This window comes from Chelonoidis abingdonii, chromosome 4, assembly GCF_003597395.2.
Source record: "Chelonoidis abingdonii isolate Lonesome George chromosome 4, CheloAbing_2.0, whole genome shotgun sequence".
Classification (NCBI taxonomy): domain Eukaryota; kingdom Metazoa; phylum Chordata; order Testudines; family Testudinidae; genus Chelonoidis; species Chelonoidis abingdonii.
The window spans coordinates 119,957,205-119,980,762 of NC_133772.1; the positions used below are offsets into that span (position 1 = coordinate 119,957,205).

Consider the following 23,558-nt stretch of genomic DNA (forward strand, 5'->3'; position numbering starts at 1 on the left):
GAGCGGTGCACTGTGGGTAGCTGTTCCTCAGCTATCCCATAGTTCCCACTTCCGTGTTGAGAGCACAGTGCCTGATGGGGCAGAAAACACTGCCCCGGGTGGTGCTGGGTACAGCCTCACCCCTCCCTTTGTGAAGGCAGCAGACAACCCTTTGGCGCCTTTTTCGCGGAGTGCATTGAGCAAACGCCATAGCACAGCAATCTTTCCCTTTTTTTTTTCACGTGGTGGTGGGGGGAAATAAACTGAGGAGCTGTTCCCTGAACCACGCCAGACACTGTGTTTGAACCTACAGACATTGGGAGCTCAGCCAAGAATGCAAATAATTTTCAGAGACTGCTGTGGACTGTGGGATAGCTGGAGTCCTCAGTACCCCCTCCCTCCCTTCATGAGCGTCCATTTGAGTCTCTGGCTTCCCGTTACGCTTGTCACACAGCGCTGTGTATCCTGGAGTTTTTTATTCAAACGCTTTGGCATTTCGTGTTCTGTAACGGAGCTGGATACAACAGATTTGTCTCCCCATACAGCGATCAGACCTAGTATCTCCCGTACGGTCTATGCTGGAGCTCTTTTTCGATTTCAAACTGCATCGCCAGCCATGCTGATCAGAGCTCCACGCTGGGCAAGCAGGAAATGTAATTCAAAAGTTCGCGGGGCTTTTCCTGTTTACCTGCCCGCTGCATCCGAGTTCAGATTGCTGTCCAGAGCGGTCAGTGCTGCACTCTGGGATGCCGCCCAGAGGCCAATAACGTCGATTTCCGTCCACATGAACCCTAATCCGAGTTATCACTATCGAATTTAGCGCTACTCCTCTCGTTTGGGAGGAGTTCCGAAATCGATTTAAGGAGCCGTTTAACTCGATATTAATGACGACGTCGAGTGAACGGGTACAGCGTTAAATCGGTATATCGGCCATTAAACCGATTTAAAGTCGCAGTGTAGACCTGGCCTGAGAAGTAACTCAGTGAAAGTGAACAAAATAAATCACACTGGTGTAAACACCAGGCACATTAAAATAAAGAAGTGGAACAGCAGCTGGGACAAAGTGAATCAAATCTGTCTATCTTTACCTCCCTATTGAGGCTAAGTAGGTACGGCCCATTGGGTTAGATGTTTAGAATTTGGCTTTAAGGAAAGATTCTGGGTTTTTTTCCATTTCTATTTGTACAGAGCTTATCCCAATTCATTTATATTTTTGTATTTCTTTTGTCTACAAAAATCAATACAATTATTTAAAAAGTGAAGGTACATTAGGAACCCAGACTGATGTTCACTGATCAGCTCTTCAAATGGTGACTATGCTGAACTGGATTCTCCTTTACAATTAACAGCACTTCCTGGCACTTGTGCCTGTGATAAGTGAATTCACAACGCAACAGTGGAGATGGATGCACAATTTCCTTTCTGATATCCATCTTGGTCTATAATCACGCTCAGCCTTAGATGGGACTTTGCAAATATGGTTTATGAATACCAGACTGTGCTGACAACAGGACAACTTGCCTCTATCAGCTCTTCAGGTAGTAAGTGTTGGATTGGTTTCCTGAAGCAAAGGATTGCTCTGAAAGAAAAGCCTATAATAATTGAAAGGCTGATCGTGCAAGCATGTCCGTGAATAACTTTACTAGGCTCCAATAAGGTCACTGGGAAAATTCATCCCAAGAGTAACTCCATTATTATATAGCAGGGATCGGCAACCTTTGGCACACGGCCCATCAGGGAAATCTGCTGGCGGGCCGGGATGGTTTGTTTACCTGCAGTGTCCGCAGGTTCAGCGGATCGCAGCTCTCAATGGCCACGGTTTGCCATTCCAGGCCAATGGGGGCTGCGGAAAGCAGTGGCCAGCACATCCCTGGGCCCATGCCGCATCCCACAGCCTCCATTGGCCTGGAACAGCAAACAGTGGCCAGTAGGAGCTGCGATCGGCCAAACCTGCGGACGCTGCAAGTAAACAAACCGTCCCAGGCCGCATGCCAAAGGTTGCCGATCCTTTTATAGTCTAAATACACTGAAAGGATAATAAATGCCACAGTTTGGGCACAGTTTCTGCCTTAAGTCTGCATTTCCATTTTTAAAAAGGTTGGAAATCAGGCAATTATGTCAATTTTAAGATGATTCATGTGTTAGAATGTTAAAAGCTGAATTTAAAAACATGTGCAGTTTACCTGGTAATCTCCTGCTGAAGCTGAGAAACAGTAGGCACATAAAACACCACTCCAAAATATACCGTCGGCTCCAAAGCATATTTGTCTAGTTGCTTTTTCAGAGGCTTGTCCAAATCTACCCACCGGCGCTGGTTCTGCTTATTGTAATACCACAGACTGAAATAAGTAATCTGAAAAAGAAGGAAGCAATTCAATGATCAAATCATGTCAGTACTGCGATACCAGATAACGTGCATATAGCATGAACCTGGCACTGTCTCCATCTTCACAAAAGGCTAGAGATACAGGATTAAAAACAGTTTAACACAGGAAGGCTTTATTAACCTATAGTCTTAGGATTCAAAACTGCCAGGAGCACTGAAATATTTTAACAGTAATAGCATGCCATATTACATATTATGAAATAACAAAACAAACCCAGGTAACTGAAGATGATACTTTTGGTTGTCTAATATATAAATTAACCAGGTCTATTCCCAAAACACCACCAGCTTTTATTATTGTGAGCATACTCATTGACTTGGATAAGACTATCCACATAAGTAAGTAATATTCTTGGTAGTAAAAGTTTACATTTCATGATGCAGCATTAACTTCATGATGCAGAATCAGACTCATTCAAATCTAAATTTCACACCATACAAGCAGTGATCAATAATGTCTGATTTGGCAGTCTTTATTCCTGTGAGTAACAATTTCAGAACTGGGTCCTCCATGAGCACGGACATGGGTATAAAATGTCAATCTAAAAATCAGACAAACCATCAGTACTCTTATTATAACAGAGATTAATATAAAGCATCAATGTTGTGCATTAGTATCAGTGGCAGTAAGGAATTTCCCCAAGTGGTTCATACACATGCACTGTTATAGATGGTGCAGGTAGAAACACCTATAGACTACCTAACACTTTTCTTTAAAAAAAAAGACCATGTTTCCAGTTCCTTATAACTTTGCAATGTTAACTGCCAGGGCTGAAACATCCTATGCCAAGAGTCTGCCTCAAGTTGATTCACGCCCCCATCTTCCCTATACTAAAAGGGTCAGCCATTTCTGAGAATGAGAGCAGGAAAAAACATGATTTCCCACATTCAAAGAATGTGTAAAACTGTTTCACTGGGAAGCTTTAGAACCTCCATGCTTTGGAGCAGGGACTTGAAATTTGTCCAGGGTGTTGACTTGGTGTCAGAGATGTGCCTTTTGTGGTTGTGCTAATGGATGAGGGACTCACCCAGGATGTAGGCAACCCCCCAGTCAAGCCCCACTTTTCTTGAGAGAGAGAAGTGATTTGAACAGAGATCTGTTACCTTTCAGGCGATTGCTCTAGCCACTGGACTTTAGGATACTCTTATATGAGTCTCCCTCAGTTTCTCCTATTGAAGTGGTTAGTTAACTAATTGAATAACTAAATATTAACTGGGAAGTGAAGAGTTAAATAACTATAGCCTGATAGGTTGAGAGCCACTGCCCTTTCTCAACCCCTTTCAAGAGTCTGAATTCTTGTGTACCCCCAAGTTTCACCTCACTTAAAGACTTACAAAAATATAAAAGTGTCACAGCACACTATTACTGAAAAATTGCTTACTTTCTCATTTTTACCATATATTTATAAAATAAATCAACTTGAATATAAATATTGTACTTACAATTCAGTGTATAGTGTACAGAGCAATATAAACAAGTCATTGTCTATGAAATTTTAGTTTGCATTAACTTCGTTAGTGCTTTTATGTAGCCTATTGTAAAACTAGGCAAATATCTAGATGAGTTGATGTATCCCTTGGAAGACCTTTTAGTAATCCCAGGGACACACATACCCCTAGTTGAGAACCACTGAGTTAGGACACTCACTTGAGAAATGGCAGATCCTGTTCAAATCCCTTCTCCTCCGCAAGAGGAGGAAGGACTTGAATCCAGGATCTCTCACATCTTGGGTGGGTGAGTACACTATTGACTGACTAGGCTAAAGCTTATCAAGAAAGTTCTCCTCCCCTAAATGTTTTGCTCCTGGTCCCTTATGCAATTTAAGAATGCCTATCTTCCCTGGTTCTTGGATCGCTAGCATAGATGCCACACTGCAGCCATCTCTGTGACAGAATTACAGTTTGCACACACCCCTGCAGTCAGCATCTCCCATTGGCTAGCTTAGTCGGCTCTCTGTATAGTATGTTGGCTTTGTGGATTGCAGTACGAGATGCCTCTCTCCCCATTCATTGTACCAGGCACCTAGGTGCCTAATTCAGGCTTTGCAGATTGCATTGATATTCTGCGATTTTCCAGGGATATAAGGGGCTGCGAGGCTCATAATGCCTTAGTACCTTTGTGGGTCTGGACCTTAGGTACTAGGATGAAAGCACCCTAGAAAAACTCCGGAAGATAATAATTTTGGGTTCAGTGCAGTGTTTGGATGGTGTGCAATAACCACCACACAAGGACAAAGCCACACACTGAATGAAGAGGATAAAAAAGTACTGAACAGCTACCCATTGAATGACCCCATCAATGTCCACTGGGCATGGAATGAGGCATGGATCCTATGAAAAAAAGTGTAGATGATCATGTAATTAAAAGGGCTTTTCTATACAAACAGCTAGACCGTAGCAAGTGGGGATGTGAAAGCGCCCTGCACTAGCCTAGAGTGGTCTAAATGTCCGTTTGTAGCCTGCACATCTGCATAGGCTTTGGCTGAGACTTGCATCAGCAAGGTACATAAAGACAGGCAGTGTGTGCTGCAAACTAGTGTGGGGTAGAGCCACAGCCAGCTTGCCATAGTCTGTTTGTATAGACAAGCTCACTGACAATATACTATAATATGCACACACCTGGAGCTGAATTAAAGTTACATAGGCAACCCTAATTATGGCATTTCCTAACTTCTGACTGTTAGAATTTGCTACTTAACATCCTTTTATGTAAAATTACATTACAACAACATAAGGTAGGTGAACTACAGGAATACAACTACAATAATGTAGACTCATGCCTCAATTAAAGTTGAAGTATAGGCCAAAAGCTGCCAGATTGCACCTGCTGCTGTGAAAAGCTTGTGTAAGTAAGCCTATTCTTACTACTGGTCCAGTCCATCTGCCCAAGTACTAATTGCATTTAGCTGGCCTAGCAATTATAGTAACAGCTAGGGGCTACCACTAATCTTTAGGATCAGTGCAATGTTTAAAGCTGGACACTGAAACCTAACAGTATTTTGGTCACCACTACTGAACCAATGCAGCCTACTATCAAAATGTGTGTGTCTGTGTCCCTATTTCCCCAAATCATATGAACATTTATGAAAATTGACCCAATGGATATATATGTGACAATGCCCAGAAAACCATTTCACTTGGTTTGATCTGATCCGTAGACTTAATCTAAGCCACAAAAAAGAAAATAGATTGTAATTTAAAGGGGGATGGGGGGGAAGAGGAAGCTTGAGATTTGGGCTAAATATGCCAAAAATTTCAGACCTGTCAGACTCAAAATAAGTATCTAAATCTATATTGAATAAGTATCTTGGTTTTTCAGAGGTGCTGACTGCCTGAAGTTTCCACTCAGTTTCTTTAAAAAGCAGGCCACTTATGTTGCTGCATAAAAACAGATAGAAGTTATGACCAGAAATAAGGAAATGTGTCCACTCTTAAATATTATTGAGTGTAATTGTGTGCATTTAAATAACCTTCTCCCCCTCCAAAAAAACAAACAAATGTTTACACTTGAATGCCCAGAATAAACAGATTAAAGGCAAATAAAACACTATGTGCCAAATCCTGTCTTCTGATTCACATGCAAGCCTTCTTTTGGCTTCAAGGGTAGCATTTGGCCCTATGAATTCTCAGCAGAGCTGGTGCACTCTGGAATACTAGTGCTGATTAAAATAGAATCATTTTTTACTCTGTCATAAACAGATAGTTAAGGGTTAATGTCTCTTTTACCTGTAAAGGGTTAAGAAACTCAGTGAACCTCGCTGACACCTGACCAGAGGACCAACAGGGGGACAAGATACTTTCAAATCTTAGTGGAGGGAAGTCTTTGTTTGTGCTTTTTGTTTGGTTTGTTGTTCGCTCTTGGGGCTAAGAGGAACCAGAAGTACACCCAGGCTTTCCCAATCTTTCTGAATCAGTCTTTCATGTTTCAAAATTGTAAGTAATAGCCAGGCAAGGCAGATTAGTCTTATGTTTGTTTTCTTAACTTGTAAATGTGTCTTTTTGCTGGAAGGATTTTTACCTCTGTTTGCTGTAACTTTGAATCTAAGGCTGGAGGGGGTTTCCCCTAGGCTATATGAATCTGAGTACCCTTAAAAGCATTTTCCATCCTGATTTTACAGAGATAACTTTTACTTTTTCTTTCTCTAATTAAAAGTTTTCTTCTTATGAACCTGATTGATTTTTCCTTGTTTTAAAATCCAAGGAATTGAGTCTGAACTCACTACGGATTGGTGGTGGGACAGGAGGGGGGATGATTAATTCCTCCCTATTTTAAGATCCAAGGAGTTTGGATCAGTGTGAAGCCTTTCAAGGCAACCCAGGGAGGGGAAAATCTGCGGAGGAGGGGAAAAAGGAGGGGGATGGTTAATTTCTCCTTGTTTTAAGACCCAAAGGGTTGGGTCTGGGTTCCCCAGGGAAGGTTTTGGGGGAACAGAAAGTGTGCCAGACACTAAATTCTGGCTGGAGGCAGCGTACCAAATTTAAGCTAGTAATTAAGCTTAAAAGGGTTCATGCAGGTCCCCACTTTTTGTACCCTAAAATTCAAAGTGGGGGGAAAAACCTTGACATACTCATTGCTAAAAAGTCTGTTAATAGTAGCACAAGACATTACACAATCCTAAAAAAAGTGACATGACATAATTCTTAAAATATGTTAAGCTTCTGAGATTAACACTGGAGTGAAGTTTGTTTATTATAGCAACTTATTCGTCATTTATCTCCTGGACAGAAAATGAAACCCAGATTAAAAAAAAAAAAAAACTGTAGAATTTCCACTTAATTACTTTCCAGCTAATTACTTTCTGCATTATAGAAAAGAAATAGCTGGGCTCTTATATAATTGTGGAACCACTGAAAAAAATGCACAGTAAAATAAAAGGAACTAATAAAATAGGTCCAGAGGTGAATACTAATATGGAAACCAAAATTTTCGGTGGGAAAAAGTTGCCTCTATCGCCTACATGCATGCCACCTTGCTTTGAGGCAATCGGACTTCACAAGCTAAGCAGCCTCATTTGGTCAGTATTTGCATAGGGGCCAGAGGAAGAGACACTGTTCTGATGATATAGTAGGTCGTGATCTACTGTACCTTCTCTGTCAGTAGAAAATTAATGGTGCTAAAAGGCAAGGTCTTGTCGGAGGTTGTTCCTTGCACATGAAATATAAACCCGAGGTCTCACTCACTTGATGGTCTCTTAAGAAACCACAGGAAAAACTGAGCTTGAGTCTTAGTGCTCTAGCCAAATTCCAATTCTGGTCATTCCATTCTGCCTACCTCAGTTCCCCCTATAGCGTCAACTGGAAACCATACTCTTCCCCTTCTGTCCTAAACTGCTGTTTATTGTTGCTGTTAATCAGCTGCTGCTTTTCATTTAAGTGGTTGGTGAAGAAATCCCTACACATAGTGGGCCAAACTCATCCCTAATTTAATTCCATTGACTGCAATGGAGTCATACCAGGGGTGAATTAGGCTGAGTTTATATATCAGCTTAAATTTGTAAAGCATTGTGGAATCCTTCAAGATGAAAGTTGCTTTATGGAGGTTATTTATCTTTATTGTGTGGGAGAATACATTTTAGTACAATATCTTGAGGTCACTTCTAGCCTGCGTTTGTGCTGTCTGAAGAGGAACTTATAAAGATATGTGTCAGTAAGTGGAAATGTAAGCTTCCCTCGCATGAATTCTGCAACTCTTGCTGTGACCCCAGGATTACATCTTGCCATGATCTCTGGATTTTATTTTACATCTCAATAGAATCTAAAGGCAAGAATCAAGAAAAGCTTTGTTTCTGAGGACTTTTCAAGCTGGTTCTGCTGTTGCCTCTCAAGGTTTCTTTAATAGGTACAAGGTATTATGCTGCTACAAACATACTAATAACATTATAAATTCCCCATCTGTCAGAAGTCACACAGCTTGGGCTACAGACTGTCACATGTTCTGCTGAGATTTGATCGTGGTGACTAATTAGTTATTGCATAAACAACTTCAACAACCTACTGTATATTTTGTGACATACAAAGTGATCAAATATGAAATTAAGAGTTCTCATGATGAAAGCTAGAAAAATGAGCATTCAATAACTCAGGCCTTATAAATGGATTGGAACAGAAAAAGAGAATGTTATTCTCTAGGTGGCTAAAACAAGTGCAAAATTACATTAACTAGAAGGTGCCCACCTCAAAGATACTATAAATAAATGAGACAACAAGCCAGACTAATTTTATAGTCTGATCAAGATACATTAGGAGCTGCAATCAGGGAGTCTTTACAGTTTTGCAATTTGTTAGAGATATGCAGGGGGGAAAAATCAAAATGGACAGAATTACATTTTCCTGAAAAATGTGTCTTGAAGATGAAGCCCTCCCCATTACTGTCCGTTATTATTATTTAACATTGGCACTGTCAACATGGCTAAAAATTGTAGCTCTTTTTAATATTTATTTCAGGTCACTTTCTCTCTCTGTTCAAAGTGGGAGGACTCATCTCACTTTATGTCATCAATTCTGTGCAACACACTCATCCTCAAAAGCATCAGAAATAGCTATTCATCAGGTTTTTAATTTCTGGAATTTCTTCACCATATAGAAAAGCAAAAATATTCAACACACCTCAGCTCATATAAATAAACAAACTATTGTGCTTCAAAAGAACAGCAAATCCTGTTCTGCAGTCATCCATTATATAGAGGAATGCAGCTGATGCAACATATTGTAGTAAAAGTTACTATAAAATTATATTACAATACATAGATTCTGAAAAAGAGAACTACGTGTTCTTTTCAGGTTCTGACTTAACCTGGAAAAAAGCTAAGGAATTCATGGTTAAGACTCCCTGCCTATCAATCAGTTTTTGAAAGAAAACCCTTATCTATTTTGTGCTTAGTAAATGAGAACGAGGACGAATTCTGCACCTACTAAACAGTTATTTTAGATAGTCACGAGATAAAACTTCCCATTCCCTCAAACTCCTGCATGTAGGAGAACTGCTATATATTAGCCTTGCCATAGCTTGCTCTGCCCCCAAATTCATCCTGGGTAATAGCAGATAGTAACAACCCCAGAGCTCCCTGGTGTTGTCATGTCAAACGAATATACTTTTGGATAGGATCAAATTTGCTATGTTCCTGACAGGTTTTAGTAAAAGAAACACTGATTTCTTCTTGGTTTAAAAAGGGAAACAAAGGCAATTAAGATCCTGTATGTTATGCATATTCCTCATTAGTTCAAAGATCAAAGGTTAACAATCAGTAGAAGTAAGTAGTATTGTCTTCCAGCCATGCAGAATGCAGGACTGAGCCCTAACACTTGTCCATCCATCCCAGCCCACCACTCAGTACTGCTCATGTTCAAAGTTTCATCATGCTTATCCTTTTCTGTTGGGCTCAGGCATGATTGTGTTAGTCAAACCTCATTCATGGCCTTGCCAGAAGGCTCAATCTATCAGTCACTGTGGTTTCTGATATCATTTCTAAGGAGCGTTTTTAATTTGTAGGTCAGTAACAACAACATTGAGATAGTGTTTGTGTAACAGACTAAAACAGCCGTTACCGAGATATTTATCTGATAAATGAACATTTTTAAAACATTACACTAATATCAAATATTTTAAAATGTATTTTCTCTGAGGAGGATCAGACATGTTGTAGACATTGGCCAACAAAATTTTACTGTGCACAGTTCAAGTCTCTGAATTCTGCCTCACTGACTTCTACAGAGTCCTGATCCTTCCTTTCTCCCTCCTGACCTAGGGTTGCCAGATGTCCAGTTTTCGACGGAATGCCCGGTCAAAGAGAGACCCTGGCAGTTCCAGTCAGCACTGCTGACCAGGCCGTTAAAAGTCTGTTCAGCAGTGCTGCAGGGCTAAGGCAATCTAGTCCCTGTGTGTTCTGGTACCACTCTGCACCCCAGAAGCAGCCAGCACGTGCTGTCCCCTCCCTGAGCACTGGCTCCGCACTCCCACTGACCAGGAACCACGGCCAATGGGAGCTGCAAGGGTGGTGCCTGTGGCAAGAGCAGCGCATGGAGCCTCCTGGCTCCCACCAAGGGGCCGGACTTGCCAGTCACTTCGGAGGCGCAGTGCGGTCCCAGGACAGGCAAGGAGTTTGCCTTAGCCCCGCTGCACCACTGACCGAGGTAAACCCATGCCCCAACCGCAAGCCCCAACCCCCTTTCCCAGCCCTGAGCTCCCCCAAACCTGGAGCCCCCTCCTGCACCCCAAACCCCTCATCCTTGAGCCCACTCCAGAGCCCACACCCCCAGCCCAGAGCCCCTTCCCACATGCTGAACCCCTCATCAACCTCCCCACCTCAGAGCCTGCACCCTCAGCCCAGAGCCTGTACCTCCTTCTGCACTCCAACCCCTGCCTCAACCCACAGCCCTCCCCCACCCACCCCCACACTTCTGAATCCCCCAGCCCCACCCTCTAGCCTGGACCCCCCTCCTGCACCCCTCATCCCTAGCCTCATCCCCTCCCACACCCCAACTCCCTGCCCCAGCCCAGTGAAAGTGAGTGAGGGTGGGGGAGAGTGAGCCACCAAAGGAGGGGGAATGTAATGAGTGCGGAGCAGGGCCTCAGGGAAGGGGTGGGGCTAGGATGTTTGGTTTTGTACAACTAGAAAGTTGGCAACCCTGTCCAGACCCAAGATGAATACATGAATAAATAAAGGCATGTGCCACCATCCAATCCTCTCCAGGAATTTCTCAACAGCTTTTGATAGACTCCCTTGTTAGTGTTTTCAGAACTTGGGGCCAAATATTCACCTCACTCACACAAATAACTCCAGTGACAACCAACTCTATTTATGCAAGACCAGCAGGATTTGCGCCTTCATTTTTCATTTCGAAAGAGAAATTTCATAATCATAACAGAAATAAAGAAAAAACATCAAAGAGTTTATTCTTAAAAATTCACTCAACTTCCTTGAAGATGGGTAATAGCATTAATATTTACAAGATGTTTCTGGTTTAAAATGTCTTTTGCTCACATTCATGCCACAGATGCATGCCATGTGCAAATGTGCATGCAAGTGTGCACGCACACACAACTTTAATCCTGTTTGCAGTCAACAGCTTCCCAACCACAGCACTTGATCCTTTTTCACACCTGCAAGACTGGGACTGTGTCTTGTGATAAACAGAGGTCCTAGGTTTTCATTATATCCCCTCTTTTAGCAGCATCAGGATAGTCTCACTGAAGCATGATTAAGGGTGAATTTAATGAAGGTGTGTTTTTGACTTGGCTTCTTGCCCAGGGTCTGTGATTAAGAGAGCGGGATTATATTTATGTTGCCTCTGATTCACATTCTGGGAATACCACAAGATATTCTCCTCAGTAAATTTTCATTTTAATTTTTTTTTTTTAAGTTTATAACAGGTCAAAAGATGAAGTCAATAACAGACTCAAGTCTCCCGATTCCTAGTTCTGTGCTCTAACCAGTATACAATACTACCTTGCTAATATAGAGTCTGGAATTGGTAAAAGCCAGTGTCTAGTGATACACAGTATGATTTAAACTGATACTTTTACCTCCAATACATTACCTCCATTACTGTTAAAAAATACAGTATTAACGCAAAACCCTTAAACTGTTTCTCAGAATCCTGTATATAGTAAGTAAATAATGCAATGAAGTCAACAAGAAGTGAATGTAAAATTCAGAAATCATACTATTTGATTCTTTGCCTTTTGTAATATACAGATTTTTTTTTTTAAATCTTGCTGCAAAAGGCTCTTTGTTAAGGTTGCATGCATAATTCAGGCACCATATATGTATATCCCTTATACAATATCTGAACCACTTTCTGATGTTGCTACTTTTCATGGTAGTAACTAACACCCCATTCAACAGGCATGATCTTACAAGGTACTGAACACCCTCAATTCCTATCAATGTTGATGGACTTGAGGGTCCTTAATATATTATCAGTTGCATTTTGCAGAGTGGGTCTGGGTTCCCCTAACTCCAGCCACCGACTCCAGACGCTGTGCAAAGCAACCAGACTCTCGCCGTTGGATAACATAAGAGTATAGCCGCTAGGCAGAACTGCCAGCCCTTGTACACAACACCCCCCTGGCCTGACACTCCAACACCAGGTAAATGGTTTGATAAGTGTGACTAGATCAGGCAGGGTAGACAGTGCCTACTTGTGATGGAGTACACAAATCCTGCACTGGACAAGAAGGTGTTAAAGAGCATTTATGAACTTAAGCAGCCTTTCCCCATTGTATCTGCAAGGCACCTCAGGTCTGCAGGAAGGGCCTTAACAAAAAAACAAAAAAAAATTGGGGGGTGGGAAGCCCAGCTCAGTTGGGTGCAGTGCTGCGAGAACAGACCTCCTATCCTCAGCTTTTGGGAGCATAGCAGCTAAGGACAAAGCCTGCTTGCATGGCCATGGTGGTCAGTCTGAGCCTCCTGAAGGTGGGCCAAATCCTGAAGGAGTAGACTCCCCTGGGACTCAGTCAGAGGTTCCCACATCTAGACTTGTGCTAATGACTGCTCAGGTACTGAGGACTGAAGCACAGGGCTCTGCCTCACCCCAAAAGGTTGCTGTGGGAGATCACGCCCATGACACTATCCTTTTGCAAACCAGATATAATAAGATCTCCACCTGCTACTGTAAATTGGCTCTGACTGTCAATTTAGTCTATTTTCAGATGTCACCAAACTCCACTAACACACACACTCAACCATCAGCATAAAAGAACAGATACACAGCCTGCTACAGTATAGACTGGCACTATCCCAATATAACTACTTTTGTAGTATTTCCCTCCACCCCTCCCAGGCATAATATAGCATGGTGAGAACACAAGGCAATGAATTAGTAACTGCTGCAGAAAAGTATGTGATATATTAAATTTTGAAGAATGAAGTTTAAAAAGACAACTGATGGCAAATGACAAGAAGGCAGATGGAAGTTAATAGATCCCACAGTAAGCAAGTGCTCAAAACCCCAGAACAAATCCATTGATTTTTCTTATGTTTATCAAAACATTTTTAATACAGAATACGAGGCCATTTCTGCAAACATTTGCTGTTGTATAATGCTTAATACCATGAGCAATTCTAAAGTAATTAATGCTGTGTACAACAGTAATTGTCTGCAGGACTGAGCCCTAAATTTGTTTGCTCAATAGTTATTGAAACTGCTTGAAACTGGAAATTCAATATTTTGGAAAAATCAACAAGTTATTAATTAACTAAACAGGAGTAATCCTATAGCCTTTCCAGCTTGCTCTTCTATTTTTGTTGTGTACTGCAATCTGGGGTTTTGTCTCTGTCTGTCTCTTATACAAAGCAGTATTCAGAGGCATCTCTTTTCTACTACTAGCGTGCAACATATGCCCATTTCTGTCTTGTACATATTCTAGTTTATATTTTTCCCCCCAAACAAAAAGTCAGATGAGTGCAGTACAAAATACACAATACATGGATATAGCAAAGAGTTGGACTGGGATATGTGCCAATTTCCAAATTGTGTCAATAGCATCCAGCCCTTGGAGTCAAATTCATCTCTCATACCACCAGACTGAAGCTAATGGAGTTACAACAACAATAAATGTCTCCCTTTAAAAAGTGATCTATGTGAACAAAGATTCTACGTAGATAAGGATTCTGTAAGCCCAGTTTCACAATTCAGCACTTCAGGTGTAAATAAATCAAAAATACAAAAGAGGGATTATCAGATTTGTGTGGGACAGAGATAAATCTGAGTTACTAGAGAGTTCTCCACAATATTTAACTATCTAGCTCAGCAGTTCTCAAACTGTGGGTCGCGACCCCATTTTAATGGGGTCGCCAAGGCTGACATTAGACTTGCTGGGGCCTGTGGCCAAAGCCCGAGCCCCACTGCCCAGGGCTGGGGTCAAAGCCAGAGGGCTTCAGCACTGGGTGGCAGGACTCAGATGACAGGCCCCCTGCCTGGGGCTGAAGGCCTTGGGCTTCGGCCCCCAACTTGGGGCAGTGGGGCTTTGGCTTTGGATCCCTCGCCTAGGGGACATCAGGCTCATGTCTCAGTCCCTCCTCCTGGGGTAATGTAGTTATTTTTGTTGTCAGAAGGGGGCTGCAAGACAATGAAATTTGAGAACCCCTGGTCTAACTTACACTCATGGTATGTATATTTGCACATACTCAGTCCACATTACGTTTTAGCGCTGGCATGAGTGGTGGGTCGCATAGGCTGGGGGAGACTTTGCTTCCCCAAACACCCAGCATGACCCCATCCCCTGCCGTGACACTCCCTGCGTGCGGTTCCAGTCCTCCAGCTCCAACCCCCCAGTGCTCCGCTCCACCTGCCTTCCTGCACTCTGGAGCTGAGGCTGCAGCCAGCGGCTGCTCACCCCCACCCTCCGGGCTGGGGAGGCTGGGGCCGCATGCTCCTGCCCTCCTGGCATTCCGTTGGGGCTGGGGGACAAGCCGTGGGACTGGGCCAGTGGTCGTGGTAGTGTTGGGGGGAAGGTGTGGCAGCAGCTCTGGTGGGGGATGGGATGGAAGGGGAGGAGCTTTGGACAGAACAGGCGGGGATGGGTGCTAACCTCCCCGAGCTGGCAGTTCACGTGCCCGCCCATGAGCACTGGTGCTTTTTTGCACAGCATCAGTGCCTGAGACCCCACTCATTCAAATACCTCTTTCTTAAAGAGGCACTTCTTTCATGTAAGCTCTATAGACTGATTAAAAGGAAAAAAAATAAGATTCTAAATTAACACTTGCCTCCAAATCGCCCACTACTTCCTGTATCCCTCTGTTATGATCTATTCAGGCAGGAATGGTCATTACTTGTCTTAAACTATGACAATATTCTCAGCACTGTACAAGAAGTGACAACTATTGTCCTTTTGGCCAGCACTTCAGGCTTGTGGGCTGAAACATGGTTCACTGCTGCTGTCCACATCCCATTCTCTAGTCTAACCCTACAACATAAATTGTGAGACTGGATTTTGAAGCCATCCAAGTTGCACTGTGGATCAGAGCATTCACAATTGAAGGAACATGCTGGGGTGGCTAGTATAGGAGAGAATTTGGTAAAGTAGCACAGTTGTCTAAAACAGTGGTTCCAACCTGGGATCAATGGACTATGTCTAAGGGGTCCATAAAAGGTTGTCATTATCACAGAACAGTGCTTCTCAACCAGGGGTCCGCAGACTATGTCTAAGATTCCAAAGGGGTCCACGCCACCATTCAAATTTTTTTAGGGGCCCACAAATGAAAAAAGGTTAAAAACCACTGGTCTAAAATGGTAGGGAATCATTGTAGTGGGTAACTCCTTTAAAGGGATGGCTAGAGAAGTTGCCAATTTTCTTACCTCCCGCAGTTCGAGTCTCTGAGCCACAGCCTCCAGACTTTCCTGGCCGGTGCTCTCCACAGAAAGAGTGAACTCCACAAATTCATTGTTGAGCAGCTGGATGCGGGCCACCAAGCAGCTCTTGCTGGACACTGTGTAACGTCGAGTTCGTTTCAATTTGAGCCCAAAAGGTAACGGCATCTTTTCCCACAGATAGTGATGAAAAGCTATTACCACGCTTGAAAATGAATGGAAGTAGCAGTCTTCTCCCAAGCAATAAGGAGCCCTGAAATATCCTGCCAATCAACCAGCAACGGCAGCGGCAGCCATTAAAGAAGAGCAGGTCCTCCACCAAGTTCTAACTGGAGGGAGTTTCCACAGCAGTTCTAACAAGGAGAAAGGAGAGAGTCCAGAAGTGATTTACCTGAAAGGGGAATTGGAACCATGGGAAATCCACAAACAAACTTACATTTTCTAAATCTACATGGTCAACGATTTTCTCCACCATGAGAGAGGAGAGGTGCATGGTCTATAACAGTGAAACAGGAACAAAGATTCCTGGTTTGCCACGGACTCTTGGAATGACCTTTGGTAAGTCACAACTTCTTGATGGCTCTGTCTTAGTCATCTGCCAAATAGTGTAATGAATTTGACCAAAAGCATTTGTCCACATCCCATTTGACATGCTTTAAAGATAAAACAAAGGCTCTAAAATGGCTAGGTATTTCATAAACTGGATCAATACTTGGATGAGACACCTTTAGGAAAAATGTAGGTACTTCAAGTAATTGGGAAGGAGAGTCACTGGGTGGCACCATTTTCTCCAACTCAGGACTAAATCTGTGCTCCAGTATTGTCCTAGGAGCACCATGCTATTGGAGGCTCTGTCTTAGACAAAATGCAAAACCAAAACATAGGGACTATAGAGATGCCACAGTTTGGGGTGTTGTGTAGTGGTGGGTTTTTTGGCTTGGAGCTGGGGTGAGGGAATCTTAGCCAGATTCCCATTCATTATATGCCAATACTTGTTTCCCCCTGCAGTTTGTTAGCTACAATATTCTTTATTTCCTGTGCTAAACAGCTGTACTGTGCTTCAGGTTGCTAGTACTTGCCCTAGTATCCTCCCCTCCACCTCACCAGAGGGGACTACCTTTCAGTGGTGGCTGAAGCAATTCTTTTCTAAATCTCCTCAAAGACAGGCTTCTTCCAGGAAACCTATAAGCCCTAACAATTTCCCTGACACCATCCATTGCTCCATGTCTCCCACAAACAATTTTCATGTTACCTCCTAAGCGCAGAAAGCCTTCCATAAATAAGTCTGGAAACCTATTACCCTCTCTCAAGTACTTTCTCACAGACCACTCCCTACAATAAACTGCACATCATTATTACAACTATTGACTCTTTAGAAAACGTGCCTGCATAATGGAAGCGAAGGTATCAACATTTTCTAAAAGACTATTATTCTCTATGCAACGATTACTATGTTTCATAGACATAAATAGTTTGGATAATTAGTAAGGTTTATAAAGTGTTTTGAGATCCATTCTGATGGAAATTGCTACACAAAGGCAGGCTTCATATAGTAAATTGCTGACATCTAATCGCATTCCTGGGGAGGAGAAAACCAAACATTAATCTTGAAACTACCAGCCCAAGGTAAACAACACACAGCACATATCACGGACAGGCTGATTACCCGACCCTGTGGCTTTAAGGGGTTTGTTTGGTTTCATTCCTCCTCTGCTAGGACTAGCCCCACTAGGTCGGTGACTAACAGCTGCTTGGCATCAGGCTCTGAGGACCCTCTGGATGAGCTCATGTCTGAAAGGTCTCCGGCTGCTGACACAGAGCAGCTCCCTCCAGAGGGAGGGAGCGAGCGAGCCCACCCATCAGTACGGAGAGCTGAAGGGGCTCGGAACCCAGGCTGCCAAAGGGAGGCTCCCCAGCCCAGACTCTGAGCACTGGGCAGCCAAGGGCCGAGGCATCAGACTCGTTGCCCATGGGAGCTTCTTGACGTATCAGGGACTGGTTAATCTGGAGAGGCCGCCCAGAGCCTCTCTCACCTACAAGGGGACAGCAAGGGAGGGGAGCATTTAAAGGGACGGTGCCTGCTTTAGTTAGGCCTCCAACTGAGCTCCCCTTTAACCTTTTGCATTGTTAGCAGGACACGTGGGACTGATTCCTCCAGCGCAACTTATTTTTCTTATGTTTGGTTTTGCTGGGAGTGACATTTCTGGTGTCTAGGTCACAGCGACGATGTCATCAGGTGCCCAGGTGGAACCATGGATGCCACACATCTAGCTTTTTTGTTTTGTTTTGTTTTGTTTTGTTTGGTCCTTTCTAGTTTCGCAGTAGCTTTGTTTCAACACTTAAAATGTCAGGAGGAGGACAGTCAGCTTGTATATAAACAAACCTGCAAACGTCCTTTTTAATGAAGAGTTAGGGAGGTTGTTTTTTTAAATGCAAATTCATATCCACCTTAACTTAAAAAGTTTTATTTAAAAAAAGTTAGGGAGAAAATATTATTGGAACTATTAAAAATTCCTTATTTAAAAAGTAGTGTTACTCCAGCAGTGTTTAAAACCTAGAAAAGCAGGACAGAGTGAGAGTGAATTACAGATAAAGAAAACAAATGAAATATGTGTCTATGAACAGGAGAATATTAACTCTGTACCTATGCAAATAGGGATTCTATAGTGATCAAAACATATGCCTAGCTTCAGTGTTACCAGAACCTAGCCTTGAAGGCACTAATTACTACACTATGGAACTTAATAATTAACCCAATCATCAGTGAAACCCCAGACTGCTGCAGGCAACATGTTCTGCAACATTAACAATAATAGAAGTTATTAAATGCCTGCTGTAGCACAGTGGTTAAGGACCTGTCAGTATTTACCATCAAGTCTTATTTTTCAGTGGTGGTGTAGCCTGGCAGCAAATATTTACTGTGGGCAAAAACATAACATACAAGTTTTTCAAATCATGTACATTATTTTGCCTGCAACATATTACACTTGATTTCTCTCTTCTATGGTTAGGAAAGAAACAAACATCAACTACTTGTTTCCAAAAAGTCTTCCAAACAACATTTTTTCAGACTAGCATGTGTTAGTATTATATTTTTTAAATTTATTGACTTTGATTTCTGAGAAGACTCCCTTTACAATTTGTTAAATCAAATACCTTATTTATATTTCTAGAATAAGGATACATTTTGATGGGGGAGGCAGACTCCTAATGCACCTCTCTTTCAGTCCCTTAAAATGTATAAATAAAATACTCGAATTAAAGATAATCTGTATCTAGTATGGATCATTCTGACTTAATCAAAGAAAATTCATAAACTCATACAGAGCTCCATGTTCCCTTCTGTTAGGCACCCATGGAGGGGAATAAAGGTAGGCAAAAGGGACAGATGACCCCCTGACACAGAGAGTGTGAGGGGAAGGAGCACCTCAGTGACCTACTTAACTTCCCACATCAGGAAACCTTCCATGTCCTTTTTGCATGGTGATGCTTCTAATGATTGGAATAGGTTGTGCCACTCTATGCAACATACTTGCCCCAGCTACTGGCACACTTCTATAGAAGTCTGTGCAGTAATTAAGGTAGGCTGGATCAGAGACTGTCTCCCTGTATGTATATGCAATACCTAACAAAAATTTTAGGTACTACTAGAATACAAATCATAATGGATGGAATTAGATTTCCCTGCAGAGCCTAGGGCAGGGGCGGGCAACCTATGGCACGCATGCTGAAGGCGACATGCAAGTTGATTTTCAGTGGCACTCACACTCCCTGGGTCCTGGCCACTGGTCCGGGAGGCTCTGAATTTAATTTAATTTTAAATGAAGCTTCTTAAACATTTTAAAAATCTTATTTAGTTTACATATAACAGTAGTTTAGTGATATATTATAGACATACAGAAAGAGACCTTCTAAAAATGTTAAAATGTATTACTGACACACAAAACCTTAAAGTAGAGTGAATAAATGAAGACTTGGCACACCACTGCTGAAAGGTTGCTGACCCCTGGCCTAGGGTGATGTGGGGTTTCCAGGCTTTCCTGTTTGCTCTGCACATTGATCCGTAGTCCTACTACATAACAAAAGCATGCAGGGAAGGTTTCACAGACTGAACCTTGCAGAGTTTCCTGCATACTGAGGGCAGAAACCCCCAGTGCATTTATTCCTGGCAGTGAAACTCGTGGATCACTCACCAAGCTCACTTTCCTGTGCCTTGGTATTGGACAGATTGTATATCAGATTATGCTCTTTTCTGTGATCCTTGTAGTACCAAAGACAAAAACCAAATTATGGAGATTTTTGTCATAACTTTAAATCTGTTTTAACGGGGTACAATTAAACATGAAAGGCTTTCAATCTTTTTAGCTCTAAGGAGCCTTTTTCTTTTTTAAAGCACCCAAATAACACCTATACATCTCACTAGCTCTAGAGCGACTGACAAATGAAATTTAATGAGTGTTACATTGCTGGATTCTCATTGCTTTAGTCATTTCTTAGACAAAACTAGATGTATGCAGAGGAGGGAATTTTAAATAAGATTTGGTGGTCCATTAAATGGGAAGGAATTTTCAAAACATGCCAGGTCCATTCTTAAGACCATATTGTATTATCTGCATGTTTCCCTAGTGATGACAAACTAATTTTCACTTTATCTAACCTATATTTTTTGGTAAGTTTTCCTTACTTATGAGGTATGCTTACTTCACTTTTAAAAATGATTCTTAGGAAAGCTATAGTCAAATTAAATAGTTACACTTATTTAAATTAGCAATCCATTTACTTCACTAAATCAAACACATAGCCCTTGACATTGTAAAATACAATTGTACTGAACAAATAAGAACACTTGAGGAATAATGTTCAGAAGTAATTCAATAACTTATTGTTGGCCAAGCACAATTCTTGCGAATAGTGCAGTATTGTTTTCATTTACCAGCTGTCATTTTGTGCTACCATCTGCTGTCATATTTGTGTCAGGCATTATTTCAAACATGTGTATCTACACAGTTACAGGGCTATTTTTGCAAAAAGAAAACTGCACCAAAGTGCCAACACTTGTAAATCCAATCAACTCTGCTGAAATTACAAGTCTTTATTTGGCAGGCCTAGAATTTTCATGCCACAGCCAAAAAAAGAATTTCACTTGCTAAATTGCATCCATCCATCCATCTATGCTGCATATATAGTTTTAAATAAGAATTTAGCCCAATCTGGCTACGAACCAAACAGAATTACCAAGGATTTCAATATCTTCCTTCTTTATCCATGCTTCTTTCCTAAAGCCTCTCCGATAATTAGCTTTCATTTAACTTCGTAAAGCATTTCAGACACTTTGCACGAATGACAGTACGCAACATAAAACTGGAATGCAGGCAGGAGAAATAAGGGTCCCGCTATGTCAAGTGTTTAAACGTAGAAACGTATTTTATAAATATGGGGCGAAGCCAAAACACAAAATCACTTCCCTCGCCTTGTTACACTTTTACCAATCAACCACTGGTACAGTATTACTTACTCTTGGGACTAACTGTAAGAGTAAAGGCAAAATACGCACATCAACAAACTTCCTCTGCTACCCGGAGCGAAGAGGCCCCGAAAGTTACACTGACCTCACCTCTCCAGGCTGCTTTTATTGATCTTAAAAGGAAATGCCTGAAACTGCGTAACCTGAACAAAAAACAAAACAAAGAGGGACAGAACACGTTATTTCCAACAGCGCCGGAGGCTTTCCCATTACCTGCTGCAGTGATCCAAAGACACAGCGTATCCCTTCCCACATCTTTAGCTGTGAAACCTCAGCAGCAGCGCTGAGTTCTTCCCCTGTATCCACCTCACCTAAATTCCTGGGAAACGGACTTATTGTGCTCCCCTTGCATGAAACAGCTGCTATCTCCGCTCACCCGCCTTCTTCTCAGATCACTCATAGTGAAAACACGCCTCACTTCCTGTCTCAAAGCCCTTGCTCGGGATATCATTGCACTGGGTAAAGAGTCAGGGACTGGGAGGGGAACAATGTTGCAGCCAAATAAACCTGCAGCAGCGAGCTTTGCAGACACCTTTCATGTGACCAAGGATATTGTGCTGCTTGAGCACAAAATGTGTTCTATGGAATATTTCAAATCATCTCTCTCTGTGCATTTCATTTCTTTTCCTGGAGGCGTTCCCCTGGATAGATCCATGCGGAAGGATACGATGAAAGATTAAAGCGAATCCCGTATGCCGTAGCCCATTACCTCAGAGGGTTGGAATGCCTGGCAGGGAGAATGTCAGCAATGGGACAGCTGCTCCTCTGGCTACCGGGGCATTACAGAAATAGGGACTTACAACAAACAGCAGTCAATCCTTTCTTTTTTTAATCATATGATCATTTATTTGATGCCTTTCCAATTAAAGAAAAGCTTCTTTCAAATCTACTAGTCTTATTTATACCTCGCCTGGACATATTTTTAAGCTTTCATTTGAATTAGGTTTATGTATTATAGAAAGTAGCCATTGTGCATTATTTTAAGGTCTATGACTTAAAACAAAAGTGATTGTGGAGTACCAGCTCTTATCCTCAGCAGCAGCAGCACTACTGAAATACAAATTTGATTAGTAGATAGAACTCTCAGTCCAGGGTCAGCCAAAAACCCCCATGAAGTCAACAGGAATTTTGCAATTACTGTAATAAGAACTGTCAGATCAGGCACTAATTGAGGACTAATTAGCTCATATTTATAAAGCATTTAACCAAAGAAAAGCCTTGTATAAATGTTAAGGATCCCTCCTCAGTTTGTTGGTAATGGAATGGTCTTCATTGTTGTGGGGAGCAGATGAAAACAGTGGCACAGACTTAAAGGGGGACAAGGAAGGGGATGGAATCAAACATAATAAGTGAATACTGATTCATTATCGGACAATGACAGTTATACAATCTGAACTCTTCCCCCACTCTCTAGGCAGGTTTAACTACAGGTCCACTAGGGACTGGTCTACACTACGGGAGAAAATCGATCTTAGATACGCAACTTCAGCTACGTTATTCACGTATCTCCTTGTCCAGATTTATTACAATTCCAATTACTCACTGTCCTCACAGCGTGGGATCGATGTTCACGGCTCCCCCTGTCGATTCCACAACTCCGTTCAGGTTGGTGGAGTTCCAGAATCAATATAAGTGCGTTCGGGGATCGATATATCACATCTAGATGAGACACGATATATCGATCCCTGAGCAATCGATTGCTACCCGCCGATACGGCGGGTAGTGAAGATGTAGCCTAGGTAACTCAGCAGAAACTAACCTGTGTGTGTGACAACAAAATGTAGGTAGTATTTGCACTATGTGAGCAGGGTGGATTTGATTTAAATCATGACTTAAATCATGACTTAAATCACTAGTCAGAAAGACTCAATTTAATCATGGTTTTCTACGTAAAAGTGCATTCTTGTTGGTTGTTATAACCTTAATACAGATTCTTCACAGCTCAGAGATAGATGTAGGTTTCATTTTTAGATGGTACACACTATACGTTTTTAAACTGATTTATTTATTTATTTTGAAAACTTTTCAGATTAGTTTTACAGCTATATCAGAAAATGAATGAGTGTTTCGTTATTTCATTTACCAAAGGCAGTTGAAGCCTATACGTTTTTAAACTGATTTATTTATTTATTTTGAAAACCCTTCAGATTAGTTTTACAGCTATATCAGAAAATGAATGAGTGTTTCGTTATTTCATTTACCAAAGGCAGTTGAAGCAGATACTATCCCCAATTCAACAGGTTAATCATTAATATTTGGAGGAGTTTCTTGCCATGCTGTATTAGGAGGTGAATATCACTAGACAGACATTTAAATTGTTTTATTTAACTAAAACAACGTTAAGTCTTCTGGATTTTT

The 23,558-nt window shown here is 41.9% G+C and overlaps 1 protein-coding gene across 3 annotated transcripts in view; it reads right to left on the bottom strand.

The window, feature by feature from the left end:
• PTPN21 (protein tyrosine phosphatase non-receptor type 21) overlaps window positions 1-21,618 on the bottom strand; it is a 58,884-nt gene extending 37,266 nt beyond the window's left edge. For 2 of the 3 annotated variants that reach the window (XM_032774215.2, XM_032774212.2), the window contains exons 1-3: window positions 21,414-21,611; window positions 15,665-16,029; window positions 2,163-2,332 (exon numbers count right to left, since the gene is read on the bottom strand). In XM_032774215.2, coding sequence (XP_032630106.1) covers window positions 2,163-2,332; window positions 15,665-15,844 — 350 coding nt within the window. In that variant the 5' untranslated portion in view covers window positions 15,845-16,029; window positions 21,414-21,611. Of the gene's footprint in view, window positions 1-2,162; window positions 2,333-15,664; window positions 16,030-21,413 lie in introns of all 3 variants that reach the window. The other variant, XM_032774214.2, reaches the window with a different exon arrangement.
• Between the last annotated feature and the right edge of the window lie 1,940 nt (window positions 21,619-23,558).